Source organism: Patella vulgata, chromosome 3 (assembly GCF_932274485.2).
Source record: "Patella vulgata chromosome 3, xgPatVulg1.2, whole genome shotgun sequence".
NCBI lineage: Eukaryota > Metazoa > Mollusca > Gastropoda > Patellidae > Patella > Patella vulgata.
In genome coordinates, this window is record NC_065881.2 from 78,041,104 (window position 1) to 78,067,441 (window position 26,338).

Genomic DNA, 26,338 nt, shown 5'->3' on the forward strand with positions numbered 1-26,338 from the left:
TGTTGTCTTACACATCCAATATTTTAAAAATATTTCAATTATCTTACCGTATTTAACCATGCCAATTATGTAATTATGATATAAATAGTTTAAATATTTGGAGATCATATTATTCTTCTGTTGTGTTTATTGGCGTAGCATATATTATCTCTGTTCGTACAGCGGCATTACCACCAAATGCCCACACTGATCAGAAGTGAATATTCGCTAGTCCACTACAATTGCAAAATACCTTGTGATAAAATTAAATGAACACGCGAACATGTACACGGGACCTTGGTTTTTTGTCCTATCCACCCCTGTGAATTTTTTTATATGGAATTAGTGTCAGTTTTGACCTCTCTCCACAAAGACTAGATAAAAAAAAACGCGTTTCTCGAAACTGCGTGTTTCGAGATAAGAGATAGTACTAATATATAGTTCCTCCTGAACTACCCGATGTGAATCACATCGGATATTCAATAAGCAAAACTGTCAATTTTTTCTTCAAAACAACGTTTGATTATTGTTATTTATTACATTCTGTCACACCCAACTACAATTAAGCTTATAATCCTACCTGATACGGGCACAAATCATCTCTTTTAAAAGCTGGCTTTGTCCGACATTTGAAAACAGAACAGTTTTAACATCTTAAACGCCAATCAAAATACCCGACTTAAACAGTTTTACAAGAAATCAGAGACGATGGCCGAATCCAGTTCACATTGTTCTCGAACAGGCAACACAGAATTAACCCTAACTAACTCCACAGTCCACGGCTGCGTTACATACACAACCGCCACAACAGCAAAGACAGACTAACAGAAAGGCAATATTGCTGGCAGAAAAGTATGACGGAAGCACGCCATTAATGGATTATAAAGCTCATTTTGAAAACTGTAATATTAATTGCTGGACTAGAAATGAAATTAAATCGTGTTTAACGTCCTACTGTTCAAAATTTCGCGGCACACTTAGGAAGATCTCGCGGCACACCAGTGTGCCGCAGCACACCGGTTGAGAATCACTGGTTTAGAAAATGCTGTTCAAGTAGCCATTGAATTCCAGTCATATCGGTGCGCTATGGATAACAAGAGCAATAGACAAAAGTATGCAAGATCAGTTCAGAAGATACCCAAATTTAGTGCCCAATTAATGTCTTTAGTGCTTGGCTTGGTTGTTATTAAATTTAGATATATTTAAAATATATGTTTTGGGGAAATGGGGTAGGGATATTGTGTACATATCTATTATATTCTCAGTTCTTTTTAAGGTTAATTGATAAAAAAAATTAAATAGCTTTTATTTTATTCTGTGATTGGGAAGTCGGGGTCGGGAATTTTGTTATTATTGGAATTAACTTTATTTATATTCCAAATGTCTTAGTGCTTGTTTTTGGTGTTTTTTTTAGCTATTTTTATTTATGATTGGTGGTGGGTGGGGAGTATTTTTTCATTGTATCAATTGCATTGGAATTAACTTTTTTTTATTAACCTTCGAAATGTCTGTTTAGTATTGATTTGACATTAATTTAATTTTTCATATCATTTATTGAATAAATATTAATTTAACAAACAAAATTATTGTTATGTCATTTATCAAACATTACAGTTTAAACAGAACAAACGGAGGGGTTATACACAAGTTTGTATGAAACAACACAAGTTTCAGAAATTTCAACACAAGTTTCAAAAATTTCAACACAAGTTTCAAAAATTTCAACACAAGTTTCAAAAATTTCAACACAAGTTATGTGTAGATTTTCACACAAGTTTCGAAAACAAATTTGTGTTGTTTGATAAATTTTAACACAAGTTTTGTGTTGTTTCCACATTTAACACAAGTTTGTGTTGTTTCAACACAAGTTTTTTTTTTCAGTGTATGCATATCACATAATGTATTTAAGGTAACTAGAATTATTTTTTTTTGTATGCCAGCTTTATCATAAATTACATCATATCCATCAAATAATGTTGAATTTATATTTTTGACATGAGTGTTTTGTTTACTTCAACGGCATGTATAGTTTATAATTTTGCATGACTTGGAATGAAATCTCAGCATGATTGGCATCCTGTCGAGACGGCCAGGCGAACGTGTTATCCTTCACTTGTATTCTGGGTCAGAGGGTTTAACGTCCACTCGACACAAACTAGGTCATTTCGGGACTAACATATGGTTCAATTTTATGTCAATAATTCGCTTGCGCGTAGGGGTCTTTAGCAGCGGGAGAAAACCGGAGAACCAGGAGAAAACCCACGAGGTTGGGCCGTCGACCCTACTCCTGGTTACGTACAATCCGGTGAATCGAAACCACGCCAGTTGACTCAATGACAGACCTTGTGATACAACGCACACGCGTTATCCATTCAGTCATCCAGCTCCCCGATGGAAGAGGAAGCTGACAGAGGATAATCCAAGAATTTAATTAGACAGCGACTAACGACAAATACAAGCTCAGAATGGATTCTCCTTTAACAAATTCAGAAAAAAAAGTGGCTTAAAATAGTTTCTCGCGGAAATGGGTAGCTTTCTTGCGATTAAATTTGTTTGAGAGGGATTTGAAGCAAACTTTTGATAGATAAACTAGTTTAAAAATGTATTTAGTCCAAATATATCTTCAAATCACAAACTTTGTACGGGGGAAACTAGGGTCATAATTTAAATAAACGTATAGTAGCTATAGTTATCTCCCCTAAACCATTGATCATTTATCGCGTTCAATGTTCAATCTGATTAAAATACAGATCTATATTTCGTTTCGTTTTTTATACTTTCGATGACCCTATGACCTCAGCCATTGATTAATCAATCAGCGTTGACGTTTATACTGGTTTACCCACAGTTCCGTGCATAAAAAGGCACAGAACTAGCCGTAACAGACCGTTTCATTGGCTAATTCTTCACATCACGTAGAACGTCTGTTATATAACAACTCTTCCAGATCCTAGTGTAGTAAAGACAAGTACAGGCCCGTAACTAGGCGGGGAGGGGGGCGCAGGTTCGCACCCCCCCCCCCCTCTGCCTCTGCAAAAAGTTTCGCCCCCCCCCCTCCATAAAAAATAGATATACAATGTCCGTCAATATTACAGCACCCCCGAGAACACGTCCCAATCCAATCCACGTACTACCCAATCCATGGCCGGAGGAAGACAACTTTCTAGAGTAAAGCATCGGGGATCGGATTGGAGGCTCTGTGGCATGAATACCGGTCACGTCTGACCCGTTATCCAATTACAGATGGGTAGACTCGAATAAAGGGACGATCTCTCTATTTAAGTGCACCTCACAGGGCACAATACTAGATCTTTGTACGATCTGGAAAATATCTTTCTCTAGGGTTAGGGTTCGGGTTAGGTTTACAAATTACATGTCAAACGTACAAATTGAAGCTGTAAAAATGGTGGATTGTGGGTAAAACTATTCTGAAGGGTTAGGGTTAGAATTGTCGGTATAAACACGGAAAAATATTTACCAGATCGTACAAATATATAGCATCGTGAGCACACAGGCACAGTGAAGATCGAACATGCAACCGCGTGGTTACAGACCTAGCTTGCTACAGATTGCGTCGTATCCCTCCCTTTATTTACACAGAAATGTATGTTTTATGCATTAATCTTTTTTTTGCACGGATTCCGTAAACCAACAGATCGCAGCGACCTTCCATGATGATGGTAGTGACACAGGCGCAACCTAATCAAGAAAATACGAAAACAAGAAATCTAGTTCACCGGCATGAAAACAAACGATTTTCTTCATAAAAACAGAATTAATTTCAAATGGTTATTTGATAAATAAACCAGGCTAGATATTTTTATCTGGTTAGTAAAGAAAATAAGAAAGCTTCGTTTGTGTGTTTATAGGCTTCTGTTATTTATTTGGTATGAAACACGATCAGCACAGCATTTCATACAGATATATATATATAGTATACATCATTATATATTGCTCTTTATATTATTTCATATAACACTAATCTAATTCTACTTCTCTACAGACATAAATTATAATAAAATAAATATCATGGGAATTATTTACACATCTTTGAATTTTCATACATGTTGGGATAGTGGCAATCGGATTATAATACAGATCTATATTTCGTTTCGTTTTTTTTAATACTTTGAATGGCCTACACTACATGAAGATCTGACTGGTTGTAGTGGGAGCGGATTTTGACCCTATGATTCCAGACATTGATTAATCAACCAGCGTTGACGTTTCTAGTGGTTTACCCACAGTTCCTTGTACAGTACGTCAAGAACTCGTCGTAATAGACCGCTTCATTGGCTAATCCCTCACGCCCAGAACGCGGGTTATATAACATCTCTTCCAGTTCCTAGTGTAGTGAAGACAAGTAAAACGAAATTTTGAACTATATAAAACGAAACGAAATAGGATCTGTGTTTTAATCAGAATGGGATAGTGGTAATATGATAACAAAGATGAAGCGTATTCTACAAGATAAAAACAAATTGTCAAAACTGATGTCCCCCGGCTTGTACCCCTGTAGTGGTTGTAACAGACGGACAGACAGTCTGACACTGCTTAGCCTAAGTAGAAAATGTCCATTACCGATCTCAGTCAAGACATTCACCTAATGAACACGTACACATAGTTTGAAGTTTCTACCGCAATTAGAAGCATGGCTGTTGCGTTCCAAAGTTATCGCGCTCGAAAGTCTCAATCCATCAAAATGCTCATTCTCGACACGCTGATCACAAGACATTCACCACTTCCACTCAACTGAAATCCATGTATTCGAGTTATAAATCATCGACCAATCAAATTGTTTAACACTCTGTTCGCATTGAGCAGCATTAAACGTTTTTCATCACCATCACTCAGTTAGAGTAATGGTGGTAATCCTATCAGGTCTTATCGTATATTGTGGTCAGTCGTAGCAATCGTGTTGATTGTATCGAAACGTATCCGAACGTATCTGCACGTAGCAGATCGTGGTCCCAATAGGGACAATCCTATCGTAACGCACCGCACGACAGTTGGAACCGTAACGCACCGCACGACAGTTGGAACCGTAACGCACCGCACGACAGTTGGAACCTAGCATTTACCACTGAGATACAAGTGGGAGGGGGGGGGGGCGAGGGCGACAATTAAACAAAACAGGAAGCAGTGCTGTACTGTGACTCACGGGATTCTAAGGTTTTTTTTGAGGTTGCAGCAATCAGATGGAATTGTGGAAAGACGTCACCATAAAGAGAAATAAGAGATAAAGGAATTTCATATATTCTTGTTCTTTCATACATTCTGTACAGTTAAACCTCGTTTTCTCGAATTTCTAGATTCCATTGTCGATATATGAAGTGCACTGAAATTTGGTTGACCTTCCTAATTTTCAAACCGGGCTATTGAAGACGGAAAAGTCCTATGCAATTTGCTGTGAGGACAATTTCACTCGGGCAGCTTCGTTTTCGCTTTGTGTTCATCGAATTCTAATAGCTAATGGTCCTTGAACTTGCAGACCAACATGTACAACGTTTTTTGTCCCATCCAAACGACTAGATGCCGTTTCTCGCCAATCCACCGTCCTGAAGAAATCAGGGTGGAAAATCCCGAGTAATTTTCTCTACAAACACCGATGTCGAGGTGGCAGTTGCAAAGTTTGGCATTAGACCTTTGCACCAACATAATTTTGAGATCAAGTCGTATTGTTTGGATCGAATTAGAGTACAAGTTCAGTAAGCTATCCTTCAACACAGCTAAAAGTAAAAGAGGTGTCGTACACGGGCATTGCATGCATATTATTTATTTCAAAAACGCACCTAATATATTGTTGCATATGCATTTATTTATTCGGCGAAAGAAATTGTTTGAGATTATTGACAGACCAAATAAATGCGGACCACCTTCCTACGTACATTTGTGAGAGTTATATATTAAACATACATTATGCAAGAGCTAAATCTGCCTATTGCGTGAACCGTGAAATGTTATATAAATTATTAATTCGACATAAATTAACTTATCCAGACCTTAATCAACTCTCGATGTCATCGCTAGCCTGCGATATTTACTCAACTTTCATTTATGATTAAATCATGAAATGGATAATCGAGAGTACGTTTTTTGTCGTACCGACTTTAGTAATGATGATCGAGGCTAGGCCGAAAATTCAATCGCCAAATTCTCGGTTCAGAGTGGATCAGTTTGACTGAAATTTTCAGCAAATTCCTTTTACATTATCTAGTTTTTAAGTATTATAGTGAGAACTGCCAGCTCTTTATCTAATCTCCCATAATGTATCTTTAATGATTAAAATCTACAAGGCAACCACACATTAAGTTTACAATACGGCCATTAATGGTCCACCTCCCGAAGATATCCAAACCTCACAGCAAACAGAGCATCTGTTCTGGTTAATAAAATCTTTAATGCTTTAAACAGATTGTAGCCAAGGAAAAACAAGTTTCAGAATAGTTAATATTCTGCGTAATTTAGTATTGACACAAGAACACCCATAAATAGATATATACGCATTATGTACAATTAAATTAATATTGATTCTTTTTTTTATACACAATGTTAACAAACAATAAATAATATATTAACTCGGAGATAACTGTATATCTAAATACTTCTCCGACTCACGGTTTATAAAACCGGATGTCCAACTTAATGAAGAAAAGGTTAAAACCACTGAAAGCCATTATATGAGGGATTTTGAATCTTGCGAACTACGATATTGTAAAAGTTGAATATCTGAAAGAAATTTCGGTCCAAAATGATTTAATAACATTCAGAATTACGAAGGAACGGTGAAATGACAATTTTGTAACCTTCAGCGTCTTCTGCCGACGATATAAATAAACCAACGCCACCTGTTGGGCTTCTTTTTAATCCGATTGAATCCAATCCATTTATATTTCGATTTTGTTTTCTTAAATAAATGCCAAACAATCAATTTGAGTAAATTGTAGCCTGGATTAAGTTGTGAAGTCCGAGACTGTAACTACGCAACATATTATAGAACATATTAGTGCTGTATTCTTTTTGATAGTACGGCAAAACAAAAATATTATTCCGAAAGAATTTAAATCCACGACATCAGAATAAAAACGAAGTTGTACTGATCTGGAAATGGAAACCAAAGCATGCGATACATCCGCGCCATTCTTATTTTGAAACATTTTCCAGTGATGACCATTATACTATTGTCTGTTTTGTGTTTCTAATATCCAGTTACTTCTGTCACAGAAATTCCAGACATCGTCATGAACACAGAATTACACCTCCAATAAACTTGTGAATAGATATACATCAATACAGTTTAACTTATAATTCCAATCCTATTTTGTTGGCTGAATTCATTAACAGCGTTGTTAATAGTTAAAAAGTAGAATATAAGCATAAAACAGCACATCGCACAGGAATATAGAGTTTTAACTTAATCCAAAATAAAATCCATTTACGTTTTATTGAATCATGTATACTCGGACATCCAGTAATAAATAAGAACTATCCTATAAGAATTCGTTCTAATTTTCGCAGAAGACAAATTCTAATCACTTTGAAGACTCTATGTTAAAGAAAATGGTGGAAATATAATACAATTCAGGACCACTGCTTGGTGACGATTGACAAAAATTCTACAAGTTTCTGTTTTTGTGCTGATTTTATAAAGATTTGCAAAAACATCACACAGGTTATCTGGTTGACAAAGATACACAAAAAGATTCTACTGACCATGGTTTCCGGTTTTATTCAAATTGACATAAATGCTATTTATAGGCTTCCTGTTTAACGACGATTGATAATACGAGACGAGACGGTTGACAAACAAAACATCCTAGAGGTTCTGTGTCTTACGAAGATTAATTTCAACGATAATATCAATGACACTAGAAAGAATGTCCCTCATCATCTTAACATCTACTGCGCATGACACATGGATGTACACTTGTTTATGTCCTGGTTTGTGTTGTATAAATTGATCCTTGATGTACTTTAAACTCGCTTCCGGTGTATTGTCTCCTGAAATATACATGAGGTTATTTTTTTTATTTAACAAAAACATGGGTTGCCAGGCAACGAAACAGGTTTTTCGTCCAGATTAAAAGAAAAAAATGTTAAATATGACTGTACAGAGCCAACAAAATTTCGCTGAGGATTTAGATATTCTAATCCAAATTTTCTTATTTGAAAATATGGGTTACCAGTTAACGAAACAGCGTTGTTGTCCCGACCACAAGGACAAATTAATTAATATGGCCCCTACAGCGTTAAAGGGACTATCCCGATATCAAGAGAGTCTCAAAAATAAAAGTCGGAGTACGTATGTAATTTAAGTGCCAAAATATAGAGGAATGGGGTATTTACCGTCTCTCAAAATTCCAGCTCAAAATATTGAGTCGTTTGGACGTGAATGTCAACATTGCTTATCCGGACACATAACCCTTTTAAGATTTCGGGTCAGTTTTTTCGTTGAGTGACCTGATAATCGATTCCCGTTCCTTGAGAGGTCTATGTAGTGAATGACCCATGTGCTGTACTTGATAACGAAAGGTAAATTTCAACTACACGTTATTTTTATAAAATAAAAGTCTTGTTTTATCCAGACGCCGCATAATACAGCTTGGGACACCGGTCTTCATTTCAAGACGAAGACTGACGGGTTTAAGTGGTTTCAAAACTTATCACAAATATTGGGTTAGTTGCTCGGCCCTCAGCTAGAGGAGTTAGTTGCTCGGCCCTCGGCTAGAGGATTTTAAGGGATTTTAACACAAAATTAAGCAGTTTTATTCTCCAAAAAATATCGGGATTAGCCCTTTAACAACCTCTGACTAAAAATTTTTTTAATAAAAAACATGGCTTGCCAGTTAACGAAACAGCTTAGTTTTCCACAATATTACCAAGTTTAATATGACCACTGCAGCGTTAACAAAATTTCATTAGAGATGTAGATGTTCTTAAAAAAAATCATCTTAATAAAATTTTCGTTCTATAAAGATTGCACAAGTATTAATTTTGCGAGAAATGTGTTATCCTCGGAAAATCAATTGAATAGATATGTTCATATCTACATAACATCTACTATTAGAGCAACCAGGCTTCTACCTGGGTCACAGATTGAAGAGGTCGCATTACTGACATTTGGGGCTCAGCGGTTGGTTCCATAGATCCACAAAAGTTATGACGTGTGCTATTCAGTTCCATAGTCTAGCACCGGCCATTGCTATACATGTGTGAGTATTGGAAGTTTTGCTTAGAAGATCCGGGATTCGATCCCGGTGTTAGTCGAGAAAGTTCCCAGGGATTTTCCAGCGTGGTTTTCCCCTTGTCTGTGGCGTAGGACCGATGGCCACCGCCCGGGAAAAATTTCCGTCATCGCGCACTGTATGGCGTATGCCCGTCGTCATTAACCCAACTGATTTCATTTCAGTTACTTCTAAACCCTATAGAGATTTAACCATACAAAGATTATTAATAAATAATATTTATATTTGGACAAGGGTTTCCAGGAAGGAATATCCAATAATATCACAAACCTTTATAGGCAGGAAAACAGTTGGCTATGCTGACTTTCTTAACTTTCTGCATGAACAAATCTTTCTTGTTCAAAAATAATATCATATCTGTTTTCTCTAGATAGTGATTATGAGATACTTCATGAAATGCCTGTAAGCTGTCTTGTAAACAGTTCTGAAATATACAATAATAACGGATGATAATAAGACGGATAAGCATGATTATAAAATAAATTCTCGCAGACTGAGTTTCTGTAAAACTTCCTCAAAATTCCACACCATTAAAAATAGCATAAACAACTGAAAGGCCAAGAAGAGAATTTTTTTAATCGACTTATTTGCTGAGTTGAGGTTGATCCGATGCACTATTTCTATTATTGGTGGGGAAAGCTGTACATGATTAAAGTTAGACTGTCTGTCTACAATTGGCTCAGCTTGAGAACAGACACTAAGTTAGTAGACCGACATTTTAAGTCCTAAATCGACGATTTTTGTCGAAAACTCTAAGTATACTTTGATAATTTTGAGAAATATTGATTCTGCTTTAATTTAATATCATTCAAAATGTTTATTTAGTCTTTGTGTGTATAGCAGATAACAAAAAACGTGTAGAACCACATTACAAAATAGTATACTATTGTTTGGATATGGCGGCCATTTGGAGCAGCTGAGATCTATTCTCGAAGAAGATAGTTGTCTGTGTGCAGAATGACGCTCTACATGATTAAACTTTTGTTTCGAAAGATTAAGCGTAAGTCAGTCTGTTTGCTATTTTTAGTTTTTGTTGATCACACAGGTCTTATCTATAGACAGATTTACCCCAATCCAACACCCCTACCCACCCACCATTCCCGCACACACAAAACAAATCAACATTTAAAATGCAATGACAAAATCGACAAGTAATAGTAATAGTAGCTGGTGGGTTTAATGTCTGCTTCCATTGTAGTGATATCACAGACAATAGAAACTATTTTAGGTCATACAAAAGTTACGCTGTCTGTATATCAGCTCCGCCTGAGAACAGACACGAAGCTAACTGACCGACATTTTAATTGATACTTATTCTTCTTCCATTTAATAAAATCGAAAATTTTTTTAGTCTGTGTGTGTATGGATATATATACTAATATTTGAATATGGCGGCCATTCATGACATGAATCTATTCTCAAGGTACATGTAGATAATTCGCTGTGTGAAGAATGCATTTTATACTCACTGCTGTTGTATCTTCTTCCAGCACCTCATCATATCCACTTAAAGGTACAAAGAACATGACAGCCGTCACAGCTTCGAAGAAATGAATCCATTTCTTTCTTAAACTCTTCTGGCCAGCTACGTCTATAACACTATAAAATAAAATACACACTAATAACAATACACCCCAGTTTCCCAACCAAAACGTCTATAACACTATAAAATAAAATATACACAAATAACAATACACCTCAATATACATAGTTGGCTTCCCAACTAAAACGTATGTAATATAAAATTACAATACATCCCAATGCAATAAATGAGATGGGGTTTAATGTACTACTGTTCTGCTTAGACTTGCCTAATGAAAACGGACATTCCAACCGCCAAGGTTTTTTTTACGTACATGCCAATGTGTATACGGGACCTCGGGTTTTCTTCCCATCCAAACGACTATACCATGTCCATTGCCAGGGTATTTAGCACTAGCTAGCAGTGGGAGGAAATCGGAGGACCCGGAGAAAACCCCCGTGGTTGGACAGGCGATCCTACACCTTGTTACGTACAACCGGGGAATCGAAATTACGTCAGTTGACTCAATGACATACCTTATGTTATAACGCGCACGCGCTAACCATTGGGCCATTTCCCCTGTTCTAATTAGGACATTAAACACCATTTCCTTTTTTTATGTCTAAATGCGCAGAACCTATGTTCACATTTCGTCCATTATATTCGATTATTGCGAACGAAACACTGAATCAAATTATAAATCGATGCATCATTGGAGACTATTTCACTGTCTTAAAAACAAATCTTGGAAACTCTTGACAGCGGATTGCGATGACAAACTTATAAAAACGAAAATCTGAAGCGGAACTCCAGCTAGACATTTTTTCTGTAACTATAGCGATAACCACAAGGTCGATGCAAATTGCTTCCTTCTTGACGATTTATTGAGGAAGCCTGAAAAACAAATTGTCGGATATCATCTGCGAGGTTGCACATTCCTCTGCACTCTTATAATTGGGGATTTAATAGATTGTTGAGGTGAGTTACATGATTTAAGACTCTGATTGCTAAATGGCCAATATCAAAATGAAATGAAATGAGGTTTAACGTCCTACTGTTCTACTCCGACTGGGCTTATGAAGACGGATATACAGTGTGCTATGAGGGAAATTGTGCCCGGACCGCGGTGCTACGCCCTACTCTTATATCGAATTCCAACGGGATCTCGTTGTTTTCGTCCTTATGAACGACTATAGATAGCTGCCCTTGTCAGCCCTTCCGTCACGCCGGAAAATCTGGATGAACTCTCCCGGCCAACACCGGGAACGCACCGACGACCGCCAGGCTAGCTAGCCAGCGTCTTACTCACTGAGCCACCGTGGCTCCGACCAATATCAAATTCAGGATTTATTCCACGTGATGTACTCAGATATTTAATTTAAAAGAAACCAAAAACATTAGTAGATAATCTCCCGGCTTAAATTCAATCGGATCAAAAACATTTTCTCAACATTTATAGGTGGCGCCAGCTTATATCGTCTGCAGAATTGTTGGGAAATGTTCGATTCGCACAATACTAGATCTTTGTACGATCTGAGAAATATCTTTCTCTAGGGTTAGCTTTATAAATTACATGTAAAACGTACAAATTGAAGCTGTAATAACGGTGGATTGTGGCTAAAACTATTCTGAAGGGTTAGGGTTAGAATTGTTGGTAGTGGGTATAAACACGGAAAGATATTTCTTAGATCGTACAAAGATCTAGTATCGTACGTTCGATTCAGCATGTCTTTGTAAAGACAGAACCGAACTGAATCATTTTTGGGCTGATATTTTTGTTTGTGATTCAACTTTTATTATAGATTGCAAGAGACTAAAAATCCATCAAATTGCGATCAAAGGCAGGTATGTTGTATTTTTACGACATTATACTGGGCTGCCACTGTTATATCACGAGTAATTTGTGGAGTAATCGTGGTGATCCTATTAGGTCTTATCATATATTGTGGCCAGTCGTAGGAATCGTGTTGATCGTATCGAAACGTTTCCGAACTTATCTGCACGTATCAGAACGTGGACTCAATAGGGGCAATCCTATCGTCAGACATCGCACGACAGTTGGAACCTACCATTAGCAATGTATTTTTGAACTAGTCTGAAAAAAAAACTGACGATCCCCGGATCTGAGACACATGGTAGTTTTACGACGTTAGTAATGTAATCAGTCTGAGCTCCGCGGGTAGGGCGCTGGCTCACTATTCAGGAGGTCCATGGTTCGATACCAGTGTTAGTCGAGAAAGTTTCCTTAGAATTTCTAGTGTTGTTTCCCCTTGTCCGGGCCTGGCATGTAACAGCGTTTAGTCGTTCGGATGAGACGAAAAACTGACATCTTGTGTACACATTGACGTGCACGTAATATAGTTCTCAACAAATGGAATTCAATTCCGGGCAACAATTCCCTCATAGCACACTGTATGGTGTACGGCCGTCTTCATTACCCCAGTTAATGCAGAAAAGTAGAACGCTAAACCCCATTTTATTCATTCATTCAGTCAGTCATTATTCTGAACAAATGACGATCACCGACTTTACAACGTTAGCAATGTAGTTTGGAGTTTCCTAAACGTACCGGTTTATAAGATTATCTATTTCTACATTTACCGGTTTATAAGATTATCTATTTCTACATTTACCGGTTTATAAGATTATCTATTTCTACATTTACCGGTATATAAGATTATCTATTTCTACACTTATTGGTATATAAGGTTGTCTATATCTATTTCTACACTGATTGGTATATAAGATTATCTATTTCTATACTTACCGGTATATAAGATTATCTATTTCAAACGTGTTTTCTATAACACCTAGTGTAGGTTGTCTTATATACAATATATCTTGTACAGTTGGTGTATAATTCTTTCTCGTTACTCGATCAATATTCTCCAGAAAACTGAAATATATAGAGAGAAATGGGGTTTAACGTCCACTCGACACAAACTAGGTCATTTCGGGCAAATCTTATTTCAATAATTCGCTTGCACTAGGGGTCTTTAGCAGTGGGAGGAAACCGGAGGACCTGGAGAAAACCCACGAGGTTGGACAGGCGACCCTACTCCTTGCCACGTACAACCGGGGAATCGAAACCCCGCCAGTTGACTCAATGACAGTCCTTATGATACAGTGCGCTCGTGCTAACCATTCGGCCACCCAACCCCCCAAAACTGAAATATAAAACTTGCGTAAAAAATATGATTTTCCATGGTCCCCCAATATCCCTGTCTCGAAAAACCGATATGCCATCCGAAAAGAAAATTGAGATGTTGATCAAATTTGATAAGGATCCTTTAACTGTAGCCGCTATCGCGATCACAAGCCAATTGTTGACGGACAGTCACGTGACTATGGGGCTGCAATGAAATTATGTTTATTTAGTGGGGATGTGAAATTCTGTCCAATCGTCGCAAGAAAAAAATAGTCTTGCAAAAAGTTGTTTGGGACAATTATTCCTAAGGATGTGACCGAAGTCCATTCATCCCACCCTGATGTTGCAGTTACGGAACTTTTCTCATGCTGCTTTCAATGCAAATGTCCCGAGCATCCTTCTCTTTCAAGAAACTAGCCGACATTGTAGTACTACCGGACTTCTTTATTTGTTGTGTTCCTTGTGATCGTAAATAATACTACAGCAACAATGATTTCACAGCTTTATTAGTAAACTGGAAATAACTTTGCAGGTTCCTCGTTCTCAATGATAATGACTGGTAAGAATGTCTGGGTGAGCTCTAATCTAGCTCTCCTCTACACCCTAATTTATACCCCCTACTTTCCCAGGTCTTTAATAACCTTGACGTGAATTTCCACGCCATATAAGGAATAAAACTCTATATTTCCCACAAACAAGACAGGCAACATTACCTATTTTTGGTCAATCGACCATAGGTCAATAAACAGCTAGAATTTGTGGACTATTTTGACAATGATTATAATTTAACTAAAACATCACTGTTTTTTTACGAACAACTATAACCACGTTCATTTAGTACTTATGATTTGACTTTATAGACCAAATTGAAGAGACAATTTTATAAAGAGCCAAAATTGTCTCAAGGGCCATAGTGCTACAACATTTCATAAATTTCTTGGAGATAAATTTATATAAACTTTGGCTTGTTTTCAAATCCATTACATCAATATTGTAAATACTCACGTCGTACTCGACAGAAACTATTGTTTAAAGTTGCAATTTCATATTTTTAAGTTATATTTTTAAAATTTATTAAAATAAAGCCTTAAAATAGATGGTATCTATAAACAGTCCTACCTTGTTAAAGAAAAATCCTATTAATCCTATAATTCACTATTGCCAGTTGAGAAATTTTCATCTTGAAATTCCAACGTTTGAAGATAACTACTCCATGGTGGAGAATAGAAAACAAGGGAGGTAATTGGGAGGTAATTGTGTTATTATTTCCGGTGTAAATGAGTTTTAAGTGTGAGAATGACACCTATGATCGTATAATAGTGAGTTGACAACCTATTGAGCAAAAGACATAGAAATAATTTTGTTTTGACTTTCTTAGAAAATATGAAATTGTAACTTTAAACCAAAGTAACACTGCATTCCTTTCTTGGACTATGCCCCATACCATCTCCACATGGTCACAAGATACATTTTTGACTTACTATTCTTCGCCCTGTGTTAATCTTTCTAAACCAAACTTATGTCTAGAAGCATAACAGCACTGAACACCAGCATCATTCCAGATCTCTTGTATCATATCAACTTCGGACTTAGTAAACTCATTTCCCATTCTTAAGTTGGACATCTGGGGCGACAAATCGGCATTTTTTGTATTTGACTGACTTTTCAATGCAGCTTCCTCGTCTTCGGCCATTCTACTTAGAATAAGTTTCATAGACACACGTGGATGTTTACCAAGAAGTTCAATTGTATTTTGCTGAAATGATAAAAACAGAATTCTAACATCGTCTTAATTTGGGTTAGATAATATAACAGTGCAATATATTAGAATTGTGTCGTTATTTTGTATTAATTTTATGGTTCTATTATCTACACTACGATAGATCTCATTCTAGGTTACCACTATCACGATTCATGCTGCGATTGAAATCGTGGATTTAATCGCAGAGTAATCGTGGTGATCCTTATCAGGGCTTATTATTATATATTGTGGCCAGTCGTAGCAATCGTGTTGATCGTATGGAAACGTATCCGAACGTATCTGCACGTACCAGATCGTCGACTCAATAGGGACATTCCTATCGTAACGCATGGCACGACAGCGGAAACCTGTCATAACATATGATCACATCGACTACTGTTCAGACAGCTGACGTCAGCTTGGGTTGGTTGGTCTTTAGGGCTGAACGCCCGCTTCCACCAGGCGTCAGTTCTTCATTCGTTCATCCGCTTCCACCAAGGGTTTATATTGCAGACAATGATCAGTTCTTGTTGTTGCTCGTGGTGTTTAACGCACACTTCCACCGATGCTGATATCGCAGACAAGTTCCTGTGGGAGGAAATCGGAGTACCAGGAGTAAAGCTATGAGGTGGAGAAGGTGGCCCTCTCTCCGAGCTCAAAGCACGACACTCTAGACCACTAGGCCATCACAACCCACATTAAGCACGTGCATTTATAAACAGTTGACTAGAAACCGCAGCAGCGTTTTCATTGGTTGTTTACAGTACACAAGTAACAGCACGAGACACAATGATAAAAGATAATTATATCCTTAAATAGATGTTCAACTGTTATCCTCTAGAAGGGATTAACAATCCCTCACATTATGACGGCCAGATACCTTAATACGCTACAGGTTAGGGTTTAACATTTAGGATTTTGGCAATTCAGTGGACATATTCTAATATTTCGTGATATGTTTTCGTTTCTGCGAGGATAGAGGATAAATATAACGACATTTACAATAATAAAGTATAACGATGTTAGATCACCCTATTGTCTCATTGACACCGCGAGTTTTCAAAAAATTCTCTTCCTACAGGGAGACCACCCTCGCCTTACACATGCCCCCTCAACACCTTTCTTGACAACAGACATGTAAAGGTAATTGGTATTCTAGATAAGACATAATATCATCGAACGTTCTAAAAATTGCCATCCATTTATCTGGTAATTTTGGCCTTTGTGGCTCTTTAACAGAATAGTCGTATAAACAAAAACCTAGAGTAAAATAACACAAGATTGTGTGGCTGTCAACAGAAGCAACCCATTTTAACATTGTGTTAAGTGATTAAATCATATATTGTGTTGTTTTAACACTAGTGTTCTGTTTGTGCGTCTCAAATATAAATAATCCAATATAAGCGGTTCCAAATACTCAACTTTAAAAGAATGTTAAGAGGCCTGTAAGTTGTCGACATGGTATTATGTAAAGATTAGAGAGTCTAAGGTTTCCCTGTAGATGTAGATTTCCTGACCTTTCTGTCTATAACAGTCAATGATAAAACTCCGTGCAATATAAGTAAGAATAAATCCGATTACCTTGTTTTTGTTCAAACATACAACCCAACTTGTGTTTTCCTTAATACTTAATCTATCTCGTTGTGATTTACCGTTTAGCTATCCAGATGGTTTCAATATCATCCGAATAACTCTCAAAGTCCCATACATCCCATAAGAACCAAATTCATGTTACATTTGGAAGCATTGGTTTGACGAATACGAAGTATTCAAGAATTAAACAACCACGAGCGCACTATATGGTCATGGAACCGGACACGACGTCATCGCAGACATCTTGGAATTGTGGTGTCACATTAAACATCGAAATCCGTCAATCGTTGAGCAATTGTCAAAGGACCAAGCATGTGTAGTTCCATGACGATAGTAGTAGAACTAAATGAGTACAAACGTACTATATAGACTGGGAAGTGGGAATGACGTCATCGCAGCCAACTTGGAATTAAGACGCCACATCAAACATCGACGTCTTTTAGTCTATTGCCGAAAGAAAAAATATGTCGATCGTACCTCCAATTGGGTAGGCTTGTTCCGAAGATCGAGGCCCCAAAGAAGAAGAAGCAGCTCTTGGGGGACCAGTTCGACTACGGCATTCTTACCTGTGTTTCCTCTCTTTCGTATTTAATACCCAACACCTCCATTTGTTCCACGATAAGAACTAAGCCCTCTGTCATGTTTTTAAGGATCTGTTCAGCAAATATTTCTCTCTCAGACTCTGGGAAACCGCCGCCATAATGTAGCTGTAATTGTTTTATAAATGTACTTTTACCGGAGCCGGCTCCACCTAAAATATATAAAACATGTAACAGCTTGTCAAAATATTAGTTTAGGGAGAATTAATAAAATACAACACTGATATAACGCCGGTGACCAAAGAAATGTTGTAATCAGACTTCAACGAATTTGAAAATAAACGTTACCTCTCTTCCACTTCAATGACTGCTCAGTACTTGAAGGAAGTATCGCAATATCACTACGCAACACTTATAACCAAGTAGAGCACTGTCAGAACGCCTAAATGTAGGCTACCCCGATATAAACAGGCTTCACTGTTTGTTTTTGTTAAAAAAGAAAGCTACCTCCATTTTTTTATTCAATGACTACGAACTACATGGTGGGAATACAGCAGATTTTAAGCATTCTAACCGAAGATCTATTTGGTTCGTTTCGGATCAGAATTTCTAGAATTGTTCTTTTTGGATGGGATCGGTTTAGAAATTTAAAAATTCATTCGCTTCTGATTCGATCATTTCGTGTTGGTATCTTCGATCCGATAAACTATATATAGAATTGTTCTTTTCGAATCGGATTTGTTCAGAAATTTAAAAATTCATTCGGTTCTGATTCGATAATTTTCGTGTCTGTATCTTCGATCCGATAAACTCTATACATGTACTTCACTAAATTTAAGCCAGTCTAATCACATTAGCAATGTTTTAGAAACGCTAAATAATTTAACAAAATACCTAAAAGCAGAACTCGTATTAGATTAAGATTTGGCCAACCAATTCAATGTTTTACAAATAACTAAATAATTCTACAAAATACCTAAGAGCAGAAGCTGAACTTCTTTCTGTTTCTTTTCTCTGTCTTCATCAATCTGATGGTCTATAGATCGACTTCTAGCCAAGGCAGCACGCCCTCCTTTACTCATGTTAGACAATGAGAAAGTCTGAAAATAGAAATTTGTTAAATAATAATGACAGTATCAAAATAGAAGGCTCAATGAAATGAACTGGGGTGTAACGCTCTCGTCTTCTGGTCCGACAGCGGCGCTGCAATTATTTCCATTTCCAACTGTTAGATTATCTTTAACGCGCTACCAGGGGTGGGGGTGTTGTCGTTTGCTAGCCAGGTCGACCTACCTGCATTACTGACAAGAGGAAACTAGACTAAACATCAGTCCCATACCCCACAAAGCCCTCGCGGCACCCACGATCAATAACGAATTTTGGTTTGCCGGAGAGGTCTGACTTAAATTGTTCTTATCTTTAACAGTTGGTCAGAATCATTTCTAAAGTTCCGCTATTTGTGATCACTGATTTATGGTAGCTGCATAAACCAATAATGAATATAGCTGTTCAAGACCGAAAAAACCTAATATAAATATCATAATATCTTTGCTGTAATCTGTATTCCATTATCTTTTACGGCCTGTTTTCAAATACATATATAGCCATGATTGATTAAAACCATTACTACCAAAGAAGAACACATCCCTGGCTAGACGAGAGGCCAAGTTAGGTCAAAGAAATACAAACTATTTAAAAATGTCATGAGACTTTACTGAGGTATAATAAAAATAATAACAAAAACGAAACGAAATAAGAGTCTAGTTTTAATTAAACCTTTCAAAGGGAGAAAAGAGCCCATTCGTTCGATTTGTCAATAGTCTACAATATTGCCTCACAATAAATGAAATAAAATAACATAAAATTTAAGCCTATACCCTTTTAGGTCTAAATATTAAGGCTGCCTGCAGATTTCGGCAAGGTCAGGATATGAAAACAGGACTAGCACTAGCGCTAACCCTAACCTAACCCACAATTTCGTTAACAATCACGTGTCCTTACCCTAATTACATCTCGCGAACTTGACGGAAACTGCAGGCGACTTTAATATATAGATCGGACCGTCTATACCCTCCTACACCACCCATTCCAGTGAATACGGGTTTACGCCGTCGTACGTCGCAATGTAGTTTGCTAAGATGGAAATTTTGCCCAGTACGGCCTACTCTTAATTTGAATTGATTTTGAAATTAATGACAATACAAATCACTTTTTGTTTTCTTTTTGAAACTAATCAATTACTTATGACAATACAAATCAGGACATTTTCTTTTCTTTTTCTAAGATACATTATGTAAGATTTAGATAAAGAGCTAGCCATTCATGCTATAATAGTTCGAAAATAGATAATGCAAAATTAATAATTTGAAAATTTCATTCAAATGACTCTATTGCGAGCGAAGTTATTAGTCTTTGAAGGTTTGACAAGACGTGTGCAATAACTTCAACCACCGTGTTGGTTGTTCGAAGCTAAGTCTCGCTCCTCCATTTTTAGCTTAAATCAAAATATAGCTGAACTCTTCTAATCTATTTAATATCGGAGAAATCCGTTGCCATCGAGAGTTGATTATGGTCTGGATAAGTTAATGAATGGCTAATAATTTAGAAAACATTTCAGGAATATAGAAAGACCTGCAATAGGCAGATTTAGATCTTGCATAATGTATGTTTAAATTATTTATTTAATTAAATGACAATACAAATCACAACATTTTACAAAAAAACTGGCATTTCAGACCAACTGAAAAAAATCTCAAGACATTTTAAAACATGCACTTGTAAGGGGAATTTGCAAGCTGGAATAAATAACTGCAGAAAATTCGGCGACAGCCTGTCTCCTAATCTCTGCTATAAATAACTACAACATCCTATAATTCTTATAATAAATTGTGTTTTAATTATACGAATGAAACCGTATAATGTTTTTTAGTAGTTGAACCAGATAATCGTCGAGGAGAGGGAGCATGCGTTGAGATTAATACTTACATTGGAATTGGACGACATCCAAGATGTTATCCATCAAGCTTTTCTCATCCCAAGAGGTTATCTCTGATAGTCACATATAATACATTTCATATTGCAAACTATTTCTTATCGTCGATGGAGAGTTAAAAGGTTGTATCTGGGTTTTGCGAAATTGTCCAGGAGAGCCAAAAAATCGCATAGAAGTTAAGAATCAAAATGTCGCACTAAAAAGTCACGTCAAAATGTTGTTTGTAAAATGACGTATTTCTAAAGATATTCTCAAATATAATACGTAACTAACCATAAAACAATACTGGTTATATTGTGTTTGATTGTAATGCTTTTGGTAAGACATAAAGGTGATTTTTTTAAAGAAAGTACTACATTATCCCTCTTAATATTGATGTTTTTATTGTAACACTTCATATATGACATTTTGAACAAATATCGATTAAACTACGGCAACTAGATGAAAAGGTGCGCAAGACAATTTTCATTCTGAAGAAAAAAAAAGGTGAATTTCGCAAAAAATTCCAGATACGACCTTTTGCCTCTCCACCGATTTATTTTTGGTTAAACGGCGGAAGTAGAACGTTTATCATTATTGCCGAAATAACATTCTGTTTTCCATTTGTTTGGGCTGCATTGATTGGTGGGTTGAATTAACACTCCAAGATTTAAATGAAATGTCGATATATTTTACTCGGGAGTTTCCGGCGTTTGGTTTCCTTGTCGGAAATAAAGGACGGAGGGCCTGGCAAGGAAAGGCGTCTAGTCGCTCGGGTGGGGACGAAAAAGCGAGGTCCCGTGTACAAGTTGGCATGTACGCTAAAGAACCCTTAACAGTTGGAATTCGAACTATATGCTTGCGGTATCGCCGCTATTCGGCATTAGCTGGATTTGTGTAGAAGTTAAAGCCTCATTTCATTTGACTATAACGGGACGTAAATAAAATGAAATGGGGTTTAACATCCTACTGTTCTGCTCCGACTGGGCTAATTAAAACCGTATAACGGGACCTGCATATTGACAGGGTGGAACAGTTCAATATAATTCTCGTATGGCAATCGAATAAAACGCTATAGGTCAATCGAGGCGCTATAGGGGATGTTATCTTATGAACGAAGTCCAGAAATGATCATATTTGATCAGAGTCGTGGTCGGGGTAGAAGAGCGAATTTACAAAATGTCAGGTTCCCTGATTGATAGATCAATAGCATGGTGAATAGCTGAAATTGACAGGATATCATATTATTATGGTAAACTAGAATTCAGTATGAATACCGATTTCATATCATGTTTATTTCATCAATGACAGATCGACCTTCTCCATTGACGTCACATAAACCATCATTAAATCCCCCAACCATATATACAAGCTGAACACAGATGTCACGTCTATTTTAAGCTTGAATACTTTAAAGGTCTAGATAGAAATTATACTATAAACCCCTGTTAGAGATATTAGTTGAAGTTGGTCGTTTGGATTGAGGCTCCGTATAAGTCACTGACAGCACGCTAAAGATTCCCTGGCAGTTGTCAAGGGAAATAGGAGTAGGCCGTAACGGACCTGCTTGATTTGTCCATGATACTGGCGCATACCGGCTGACCACAGTTCGGCAGTTTCCGCGGCCTAATGACTTGATTTAACCGGAAGACGACCGAAGTTCAGCTGGCGCATCATGCTGAACATGTCAATGAGATAAAATTCACGTTATTTAATAATGCCATAAAACACTAATTTTAAAGTAGCTAAGTCTCTAGCTCATTATCATCCAAAATCGTCGACAATGAAAACACAAATTATTTGTGAATTTAAATTAACATTGAAGTTGTGATCTTACCGGGAAAAGATGGGCTTTTGATATCCAATATTTAAGACAAAATAAACATTTTACCATTGGTACACGAATCGTGTACCATAATGAGTTGCAGTGCCATTTGTAACAAGGGACTCGAAGAATGAGGCTAGACATATTCCATAAGTCGTGTCAAAAGGTGACTTCATATTCTTATCTGGAGAGCATGCACAATACTATCAGTGTAGACTGGAATAACCAGATGTTAGAGATTGTCATTCGATTGAGACGTCTGGCGTATTATTAAACCAAATGTTTTGAAGTTGAATTGGAGCTTCGAAAAACCAGATGTTCATATGTCATTTATTTTTTCTCGGTAATATTACTACTAATAATTTTCTGCTTATTTTGCGGTCACCTACTGATAGTCATACTTTCAAGAATACCGTTTCTGATTTGTCCCTCAAAGTCCACGGCGTATGTCAGTCCCCATTTGCCTCGTTGGTTAAGAAGAATAAGACGTTAAAACCCATTTCTTGTCTAGCAATGTAAGTTGGTTTCGTTATTATTCCCAGGTTTGAAGGTTTTTTGTTTTTCAAAAAATAGAAAAATTGTTAGATTCTGTTTTTCAAAAGATTTTTTTGAATAAAAGGTTTGAGTCCTCTAGGGAATCCAGCTTAAAACAATGTTATAAGTATATAAACAAATGTAATTTAAGCCATGATAGGCGGTCAAATGTTAATCACATGCTTTCATTGTCTGCTTACGTCATATAATCGTTGTTGAAACTGGTGTATAGTACTCACTTACTGACGATGTCAATATGCTTTAACAAGCATATTTACATTCAATAATTCTACCCCCAAAAATCAATTGACGGTCTGACATTTTCGTGCTTACGTAACTCTATCATCACTGAAACGTATCATGAATTACATTGAAAAGTCAATCATATCTAGTGAACGGCAAGAGAAACGTCGGATTGTATTTACTCAAAAATGATGAACTTTCAGTGGTGTACTAAGGAGGCGATGACCCTATCATGTCAGTGCACATCCAATCAAAGAGTAAAATTAAATTAAATCTTTTGAATACTCTTATTTCCTTAACCATACAATATGCAAGAGCTAAATCTGCATATTACAGGTCTTTCTTTAGGCCTGAAATATTATATAAACTATTAATTAGACATTAATTAACTTATCCAGACCATAATCAACTCTCGATGCCTTCGGATATCTCCGATATGAAGTAGATTAGAACGGTTCAGCCATATTTTGATTAATTTAAAACTGGAGAAGCGAGGCTTAGCTTCGAACAACCAGTACGGTGGTTACAATTAATGCAAACATCTTGTCAAACCTTCAAAGGCTAATATCTTCGCTCGCATAGAGTAATTTGAATGAAAATTTCAACATATTTATTTTACATTATCTATTTTCGAACTATTAAGGCAAGAATGGTTAGCTCTTTATCTAAATCTTACATAATGTATCTTTAAGATCGCCATCCTCGGTATCCCCAGTGGTCTCATTCCATTCCATTCCATTCCACTAACCCCTGGGTTCATCCATGGGGGAAACACATATTCAAATTATCTGCCCATAGATGGGGTATCCCCAGTGGTCTTATTCCATTCCATTCGATTCCACTAACCTCTGGGTTCATCCATGGGGGAAACACATATTCAAATTATCTGCCCATAGATGGGGGGGTTGGATGGCCGAATGGTTAACACGTGCGCGCGCTGTATTACGCGGTCTGTCATTGAGTCAACTGGCGGGATTTCCATTCCCCGGTTGTACGTGACAAGGAGTAGGGTCGCCTGTCCAAGCTCGTGGGTTTTCTCCGGGTCCTCCGGTTTCCTCCCACTGCTAAAGACCCCTACGCGCAAGCGAATTATTGAAATAAAAAATTGAACCATGTTTTAGTCCCGAAATTACCTAGTTTGGGTCGAGGGGACGTTAAATCCCATTTCTCTCTCTCTCTGTGCCCATAGATTTGAAATTTGATCAGACCGGCGGAAACGTGCTCCTTATATGGGTTTTTCATTAATCTTCTATATATATATTTGTGACTGTCTGCCCCGTGTCTGAAATTTGGGGTATAGGGGTAGCTCGGACCGAGGAGTAACATAGGCCAGGTGGCGTTAGTCTACCACTTCCGGTTTCGGAGTTATGACCCCCGAGCGAAGCCGGTCTGTTCGGGGTTGGCGGCTACACTAGGTCTGCCCCGAGTCCGAAATTTGGGGTATAGGGGTAGCACGGACCGGGGAGTAACATAGGCCAGGTGGTGTTAGTCTACCACTTCCGGTTTCGGAGTTATGACCCGGCTCGGACCGGGGAGTAACATAGGCCAGGTGGCGTTAGTCTACCACTTCCGGTTTCGGAGTTATGACCCCCGAGCCAAGCCGGTCTGTTCGGGGTTGGCGGCTACACTAGGTCTGGCCCAAGTCTGAAATTTGGGGTATAGGGGTAGCTCGGACCAGGGTGTAACATAGGCCAGGTGGCGTTAGTCTACCACTTCCGGTTTCGGAGTTATGACCCCCGAGCGAAGTCTGTATGTTCGGGGTTGGCGGCTACACTAGGTCTGCCCCGAGTCTGAAATTTGGGATATAGGAGTAGCTCGGACCGGGGAGTAACATAGGCCAGGTGGCGTTAGTCTACCACTTCCGGTTTCGGAGTTATGACCCCCGAGCGAAGCCGGGTATCCTGCTAGTACCCCATATTTCAGACTCGGGGCAAACCTAGTGTAGCCGCCAACCCCGAAACTAGGTCTGCCCCCAGTCTGAAATTTGGGGTATAGGGGTAGCTCGGGCCGGGGAGTAACATAGGCCAGGGGGCGTTAGTCTACCACTTCCAGTTTCGGAGTTATGATCCCCGAGCGAAGCCGGGTATCCTGCTAGTACAGTTAATAAAGACACCCTGTAGATTTATATCTCTCAGTCCAATCCATCAGAAACCAGACCGAATAAGGTAACATGTGTCAGATGTTTTCGTTCCATCAGAAAAATAATTGGTATGATATTTCAAGATGACAGTGTCGCATCTGAATAATTATGTAAATTTTATTCAAATTAAATTGAATGACGTCATACAAACTATTTTGTCACTTTTACGTACCTACACCGAGAGCATTCGTTCTACAGCAAAGTGAGAAATTGTTTTTATTTTTTAATTTAGCAGTGGAATGAGATATTCCCTAGTTGAATGTTACTAATGATACAATAAATTATTGTAAACAGCCAAATCAACTGTTAATTTACTTTAAAGATACCCTCCTACGTACTTTAAACTGTGTGATTTGATGATATATTTGGACTTATCTATCAACAGCTTGCTTCAAATCCTCATCGTAACATTCTAATCCAAATTATCTACTTTAAGCAGACTTGTTTTTCACGTAACTTGATTGGGGAAGGGCACATTAGTTGTTACTCGCTGTTCATTTACCATGATATGAAATCCTAAGTAAATTCTTGGATTATCCTCTACTAACTTCTATATCTGTCGTTTAATCACATAGTTTGTTGTACGTTTAAGTCTCTCACTATTCTCACAAAAGCTAGCCATTCGACCCAATAGATACGAAGAGCCCACCTCTCCTTACCTCACCTCAATTGACAACCTGCGTACAGTTTGCCATTTAGTGATATTGTTATATTTCTGTCCTGTGTGCGGCCATTGTTTGTTTCTCAGGGAATCCATTATTTTTCCAGTATGATTGATTGTCTCAACTTCCATATATACACCAAATTTGTCATAGGCTACCTTTATTGGAATTTGTCATAGGCTACCTTTATTGGAAT

At 37.5% G+C, this 26,338-nt stretch overlaps 1 protein-coding gene across 3 annotated transcripts in view; it reads right to left on the reverse strand.

Annotated features, from left to right (window-relative positions):
• Nucleotides 1-3,839: 3,839 nt before the first annotated feature.
• Nucleotides 3,840-26,338, reverse strand: part of LOC126816864 (guanine nucleotide-binding protein subunit alpha-11) — a 173,304-nt gene continuing 150,805 nt past the window's right edge. For all 3 annotated transcript variants that reach the window (XM_050543653.2, XM_050543654.2, XM_050543652.2), the window contains 7 exons: nt 18,744-18,867; nt 17,795-17,979; nt 15,376-15,650; nt 13,514-13,642; nt 10,694-10,823; nt 9,495-9,648; nt 3,840-7,980 (listed from right to left, as the gene is read on the reverse strand). In XM_050543653.2, the coding sequence (XP_050399610.1) occupies nt 7,796-7,980; nt 9,495-9,648; nt 10,694-10,823; nt 13,514-13,642; nt 15,376-15,650; nt 17,795-17,979; nt 18,744-18,849 (1,164 nt within the window). In that variant the 5' untranslated portion in view covers nt 18,850-18,867 and the 3' untranslated portion in view covers nt 3,840-7,795. The remainder of the gene's footprint in view (nt 7,981-9,494; nt 9,649-10,693; nt 10,824-13,513; nt 13,643-15,375; nt 15,651-17,794; nt 17,980-18,743; nt 18,868-26,338) is intronic.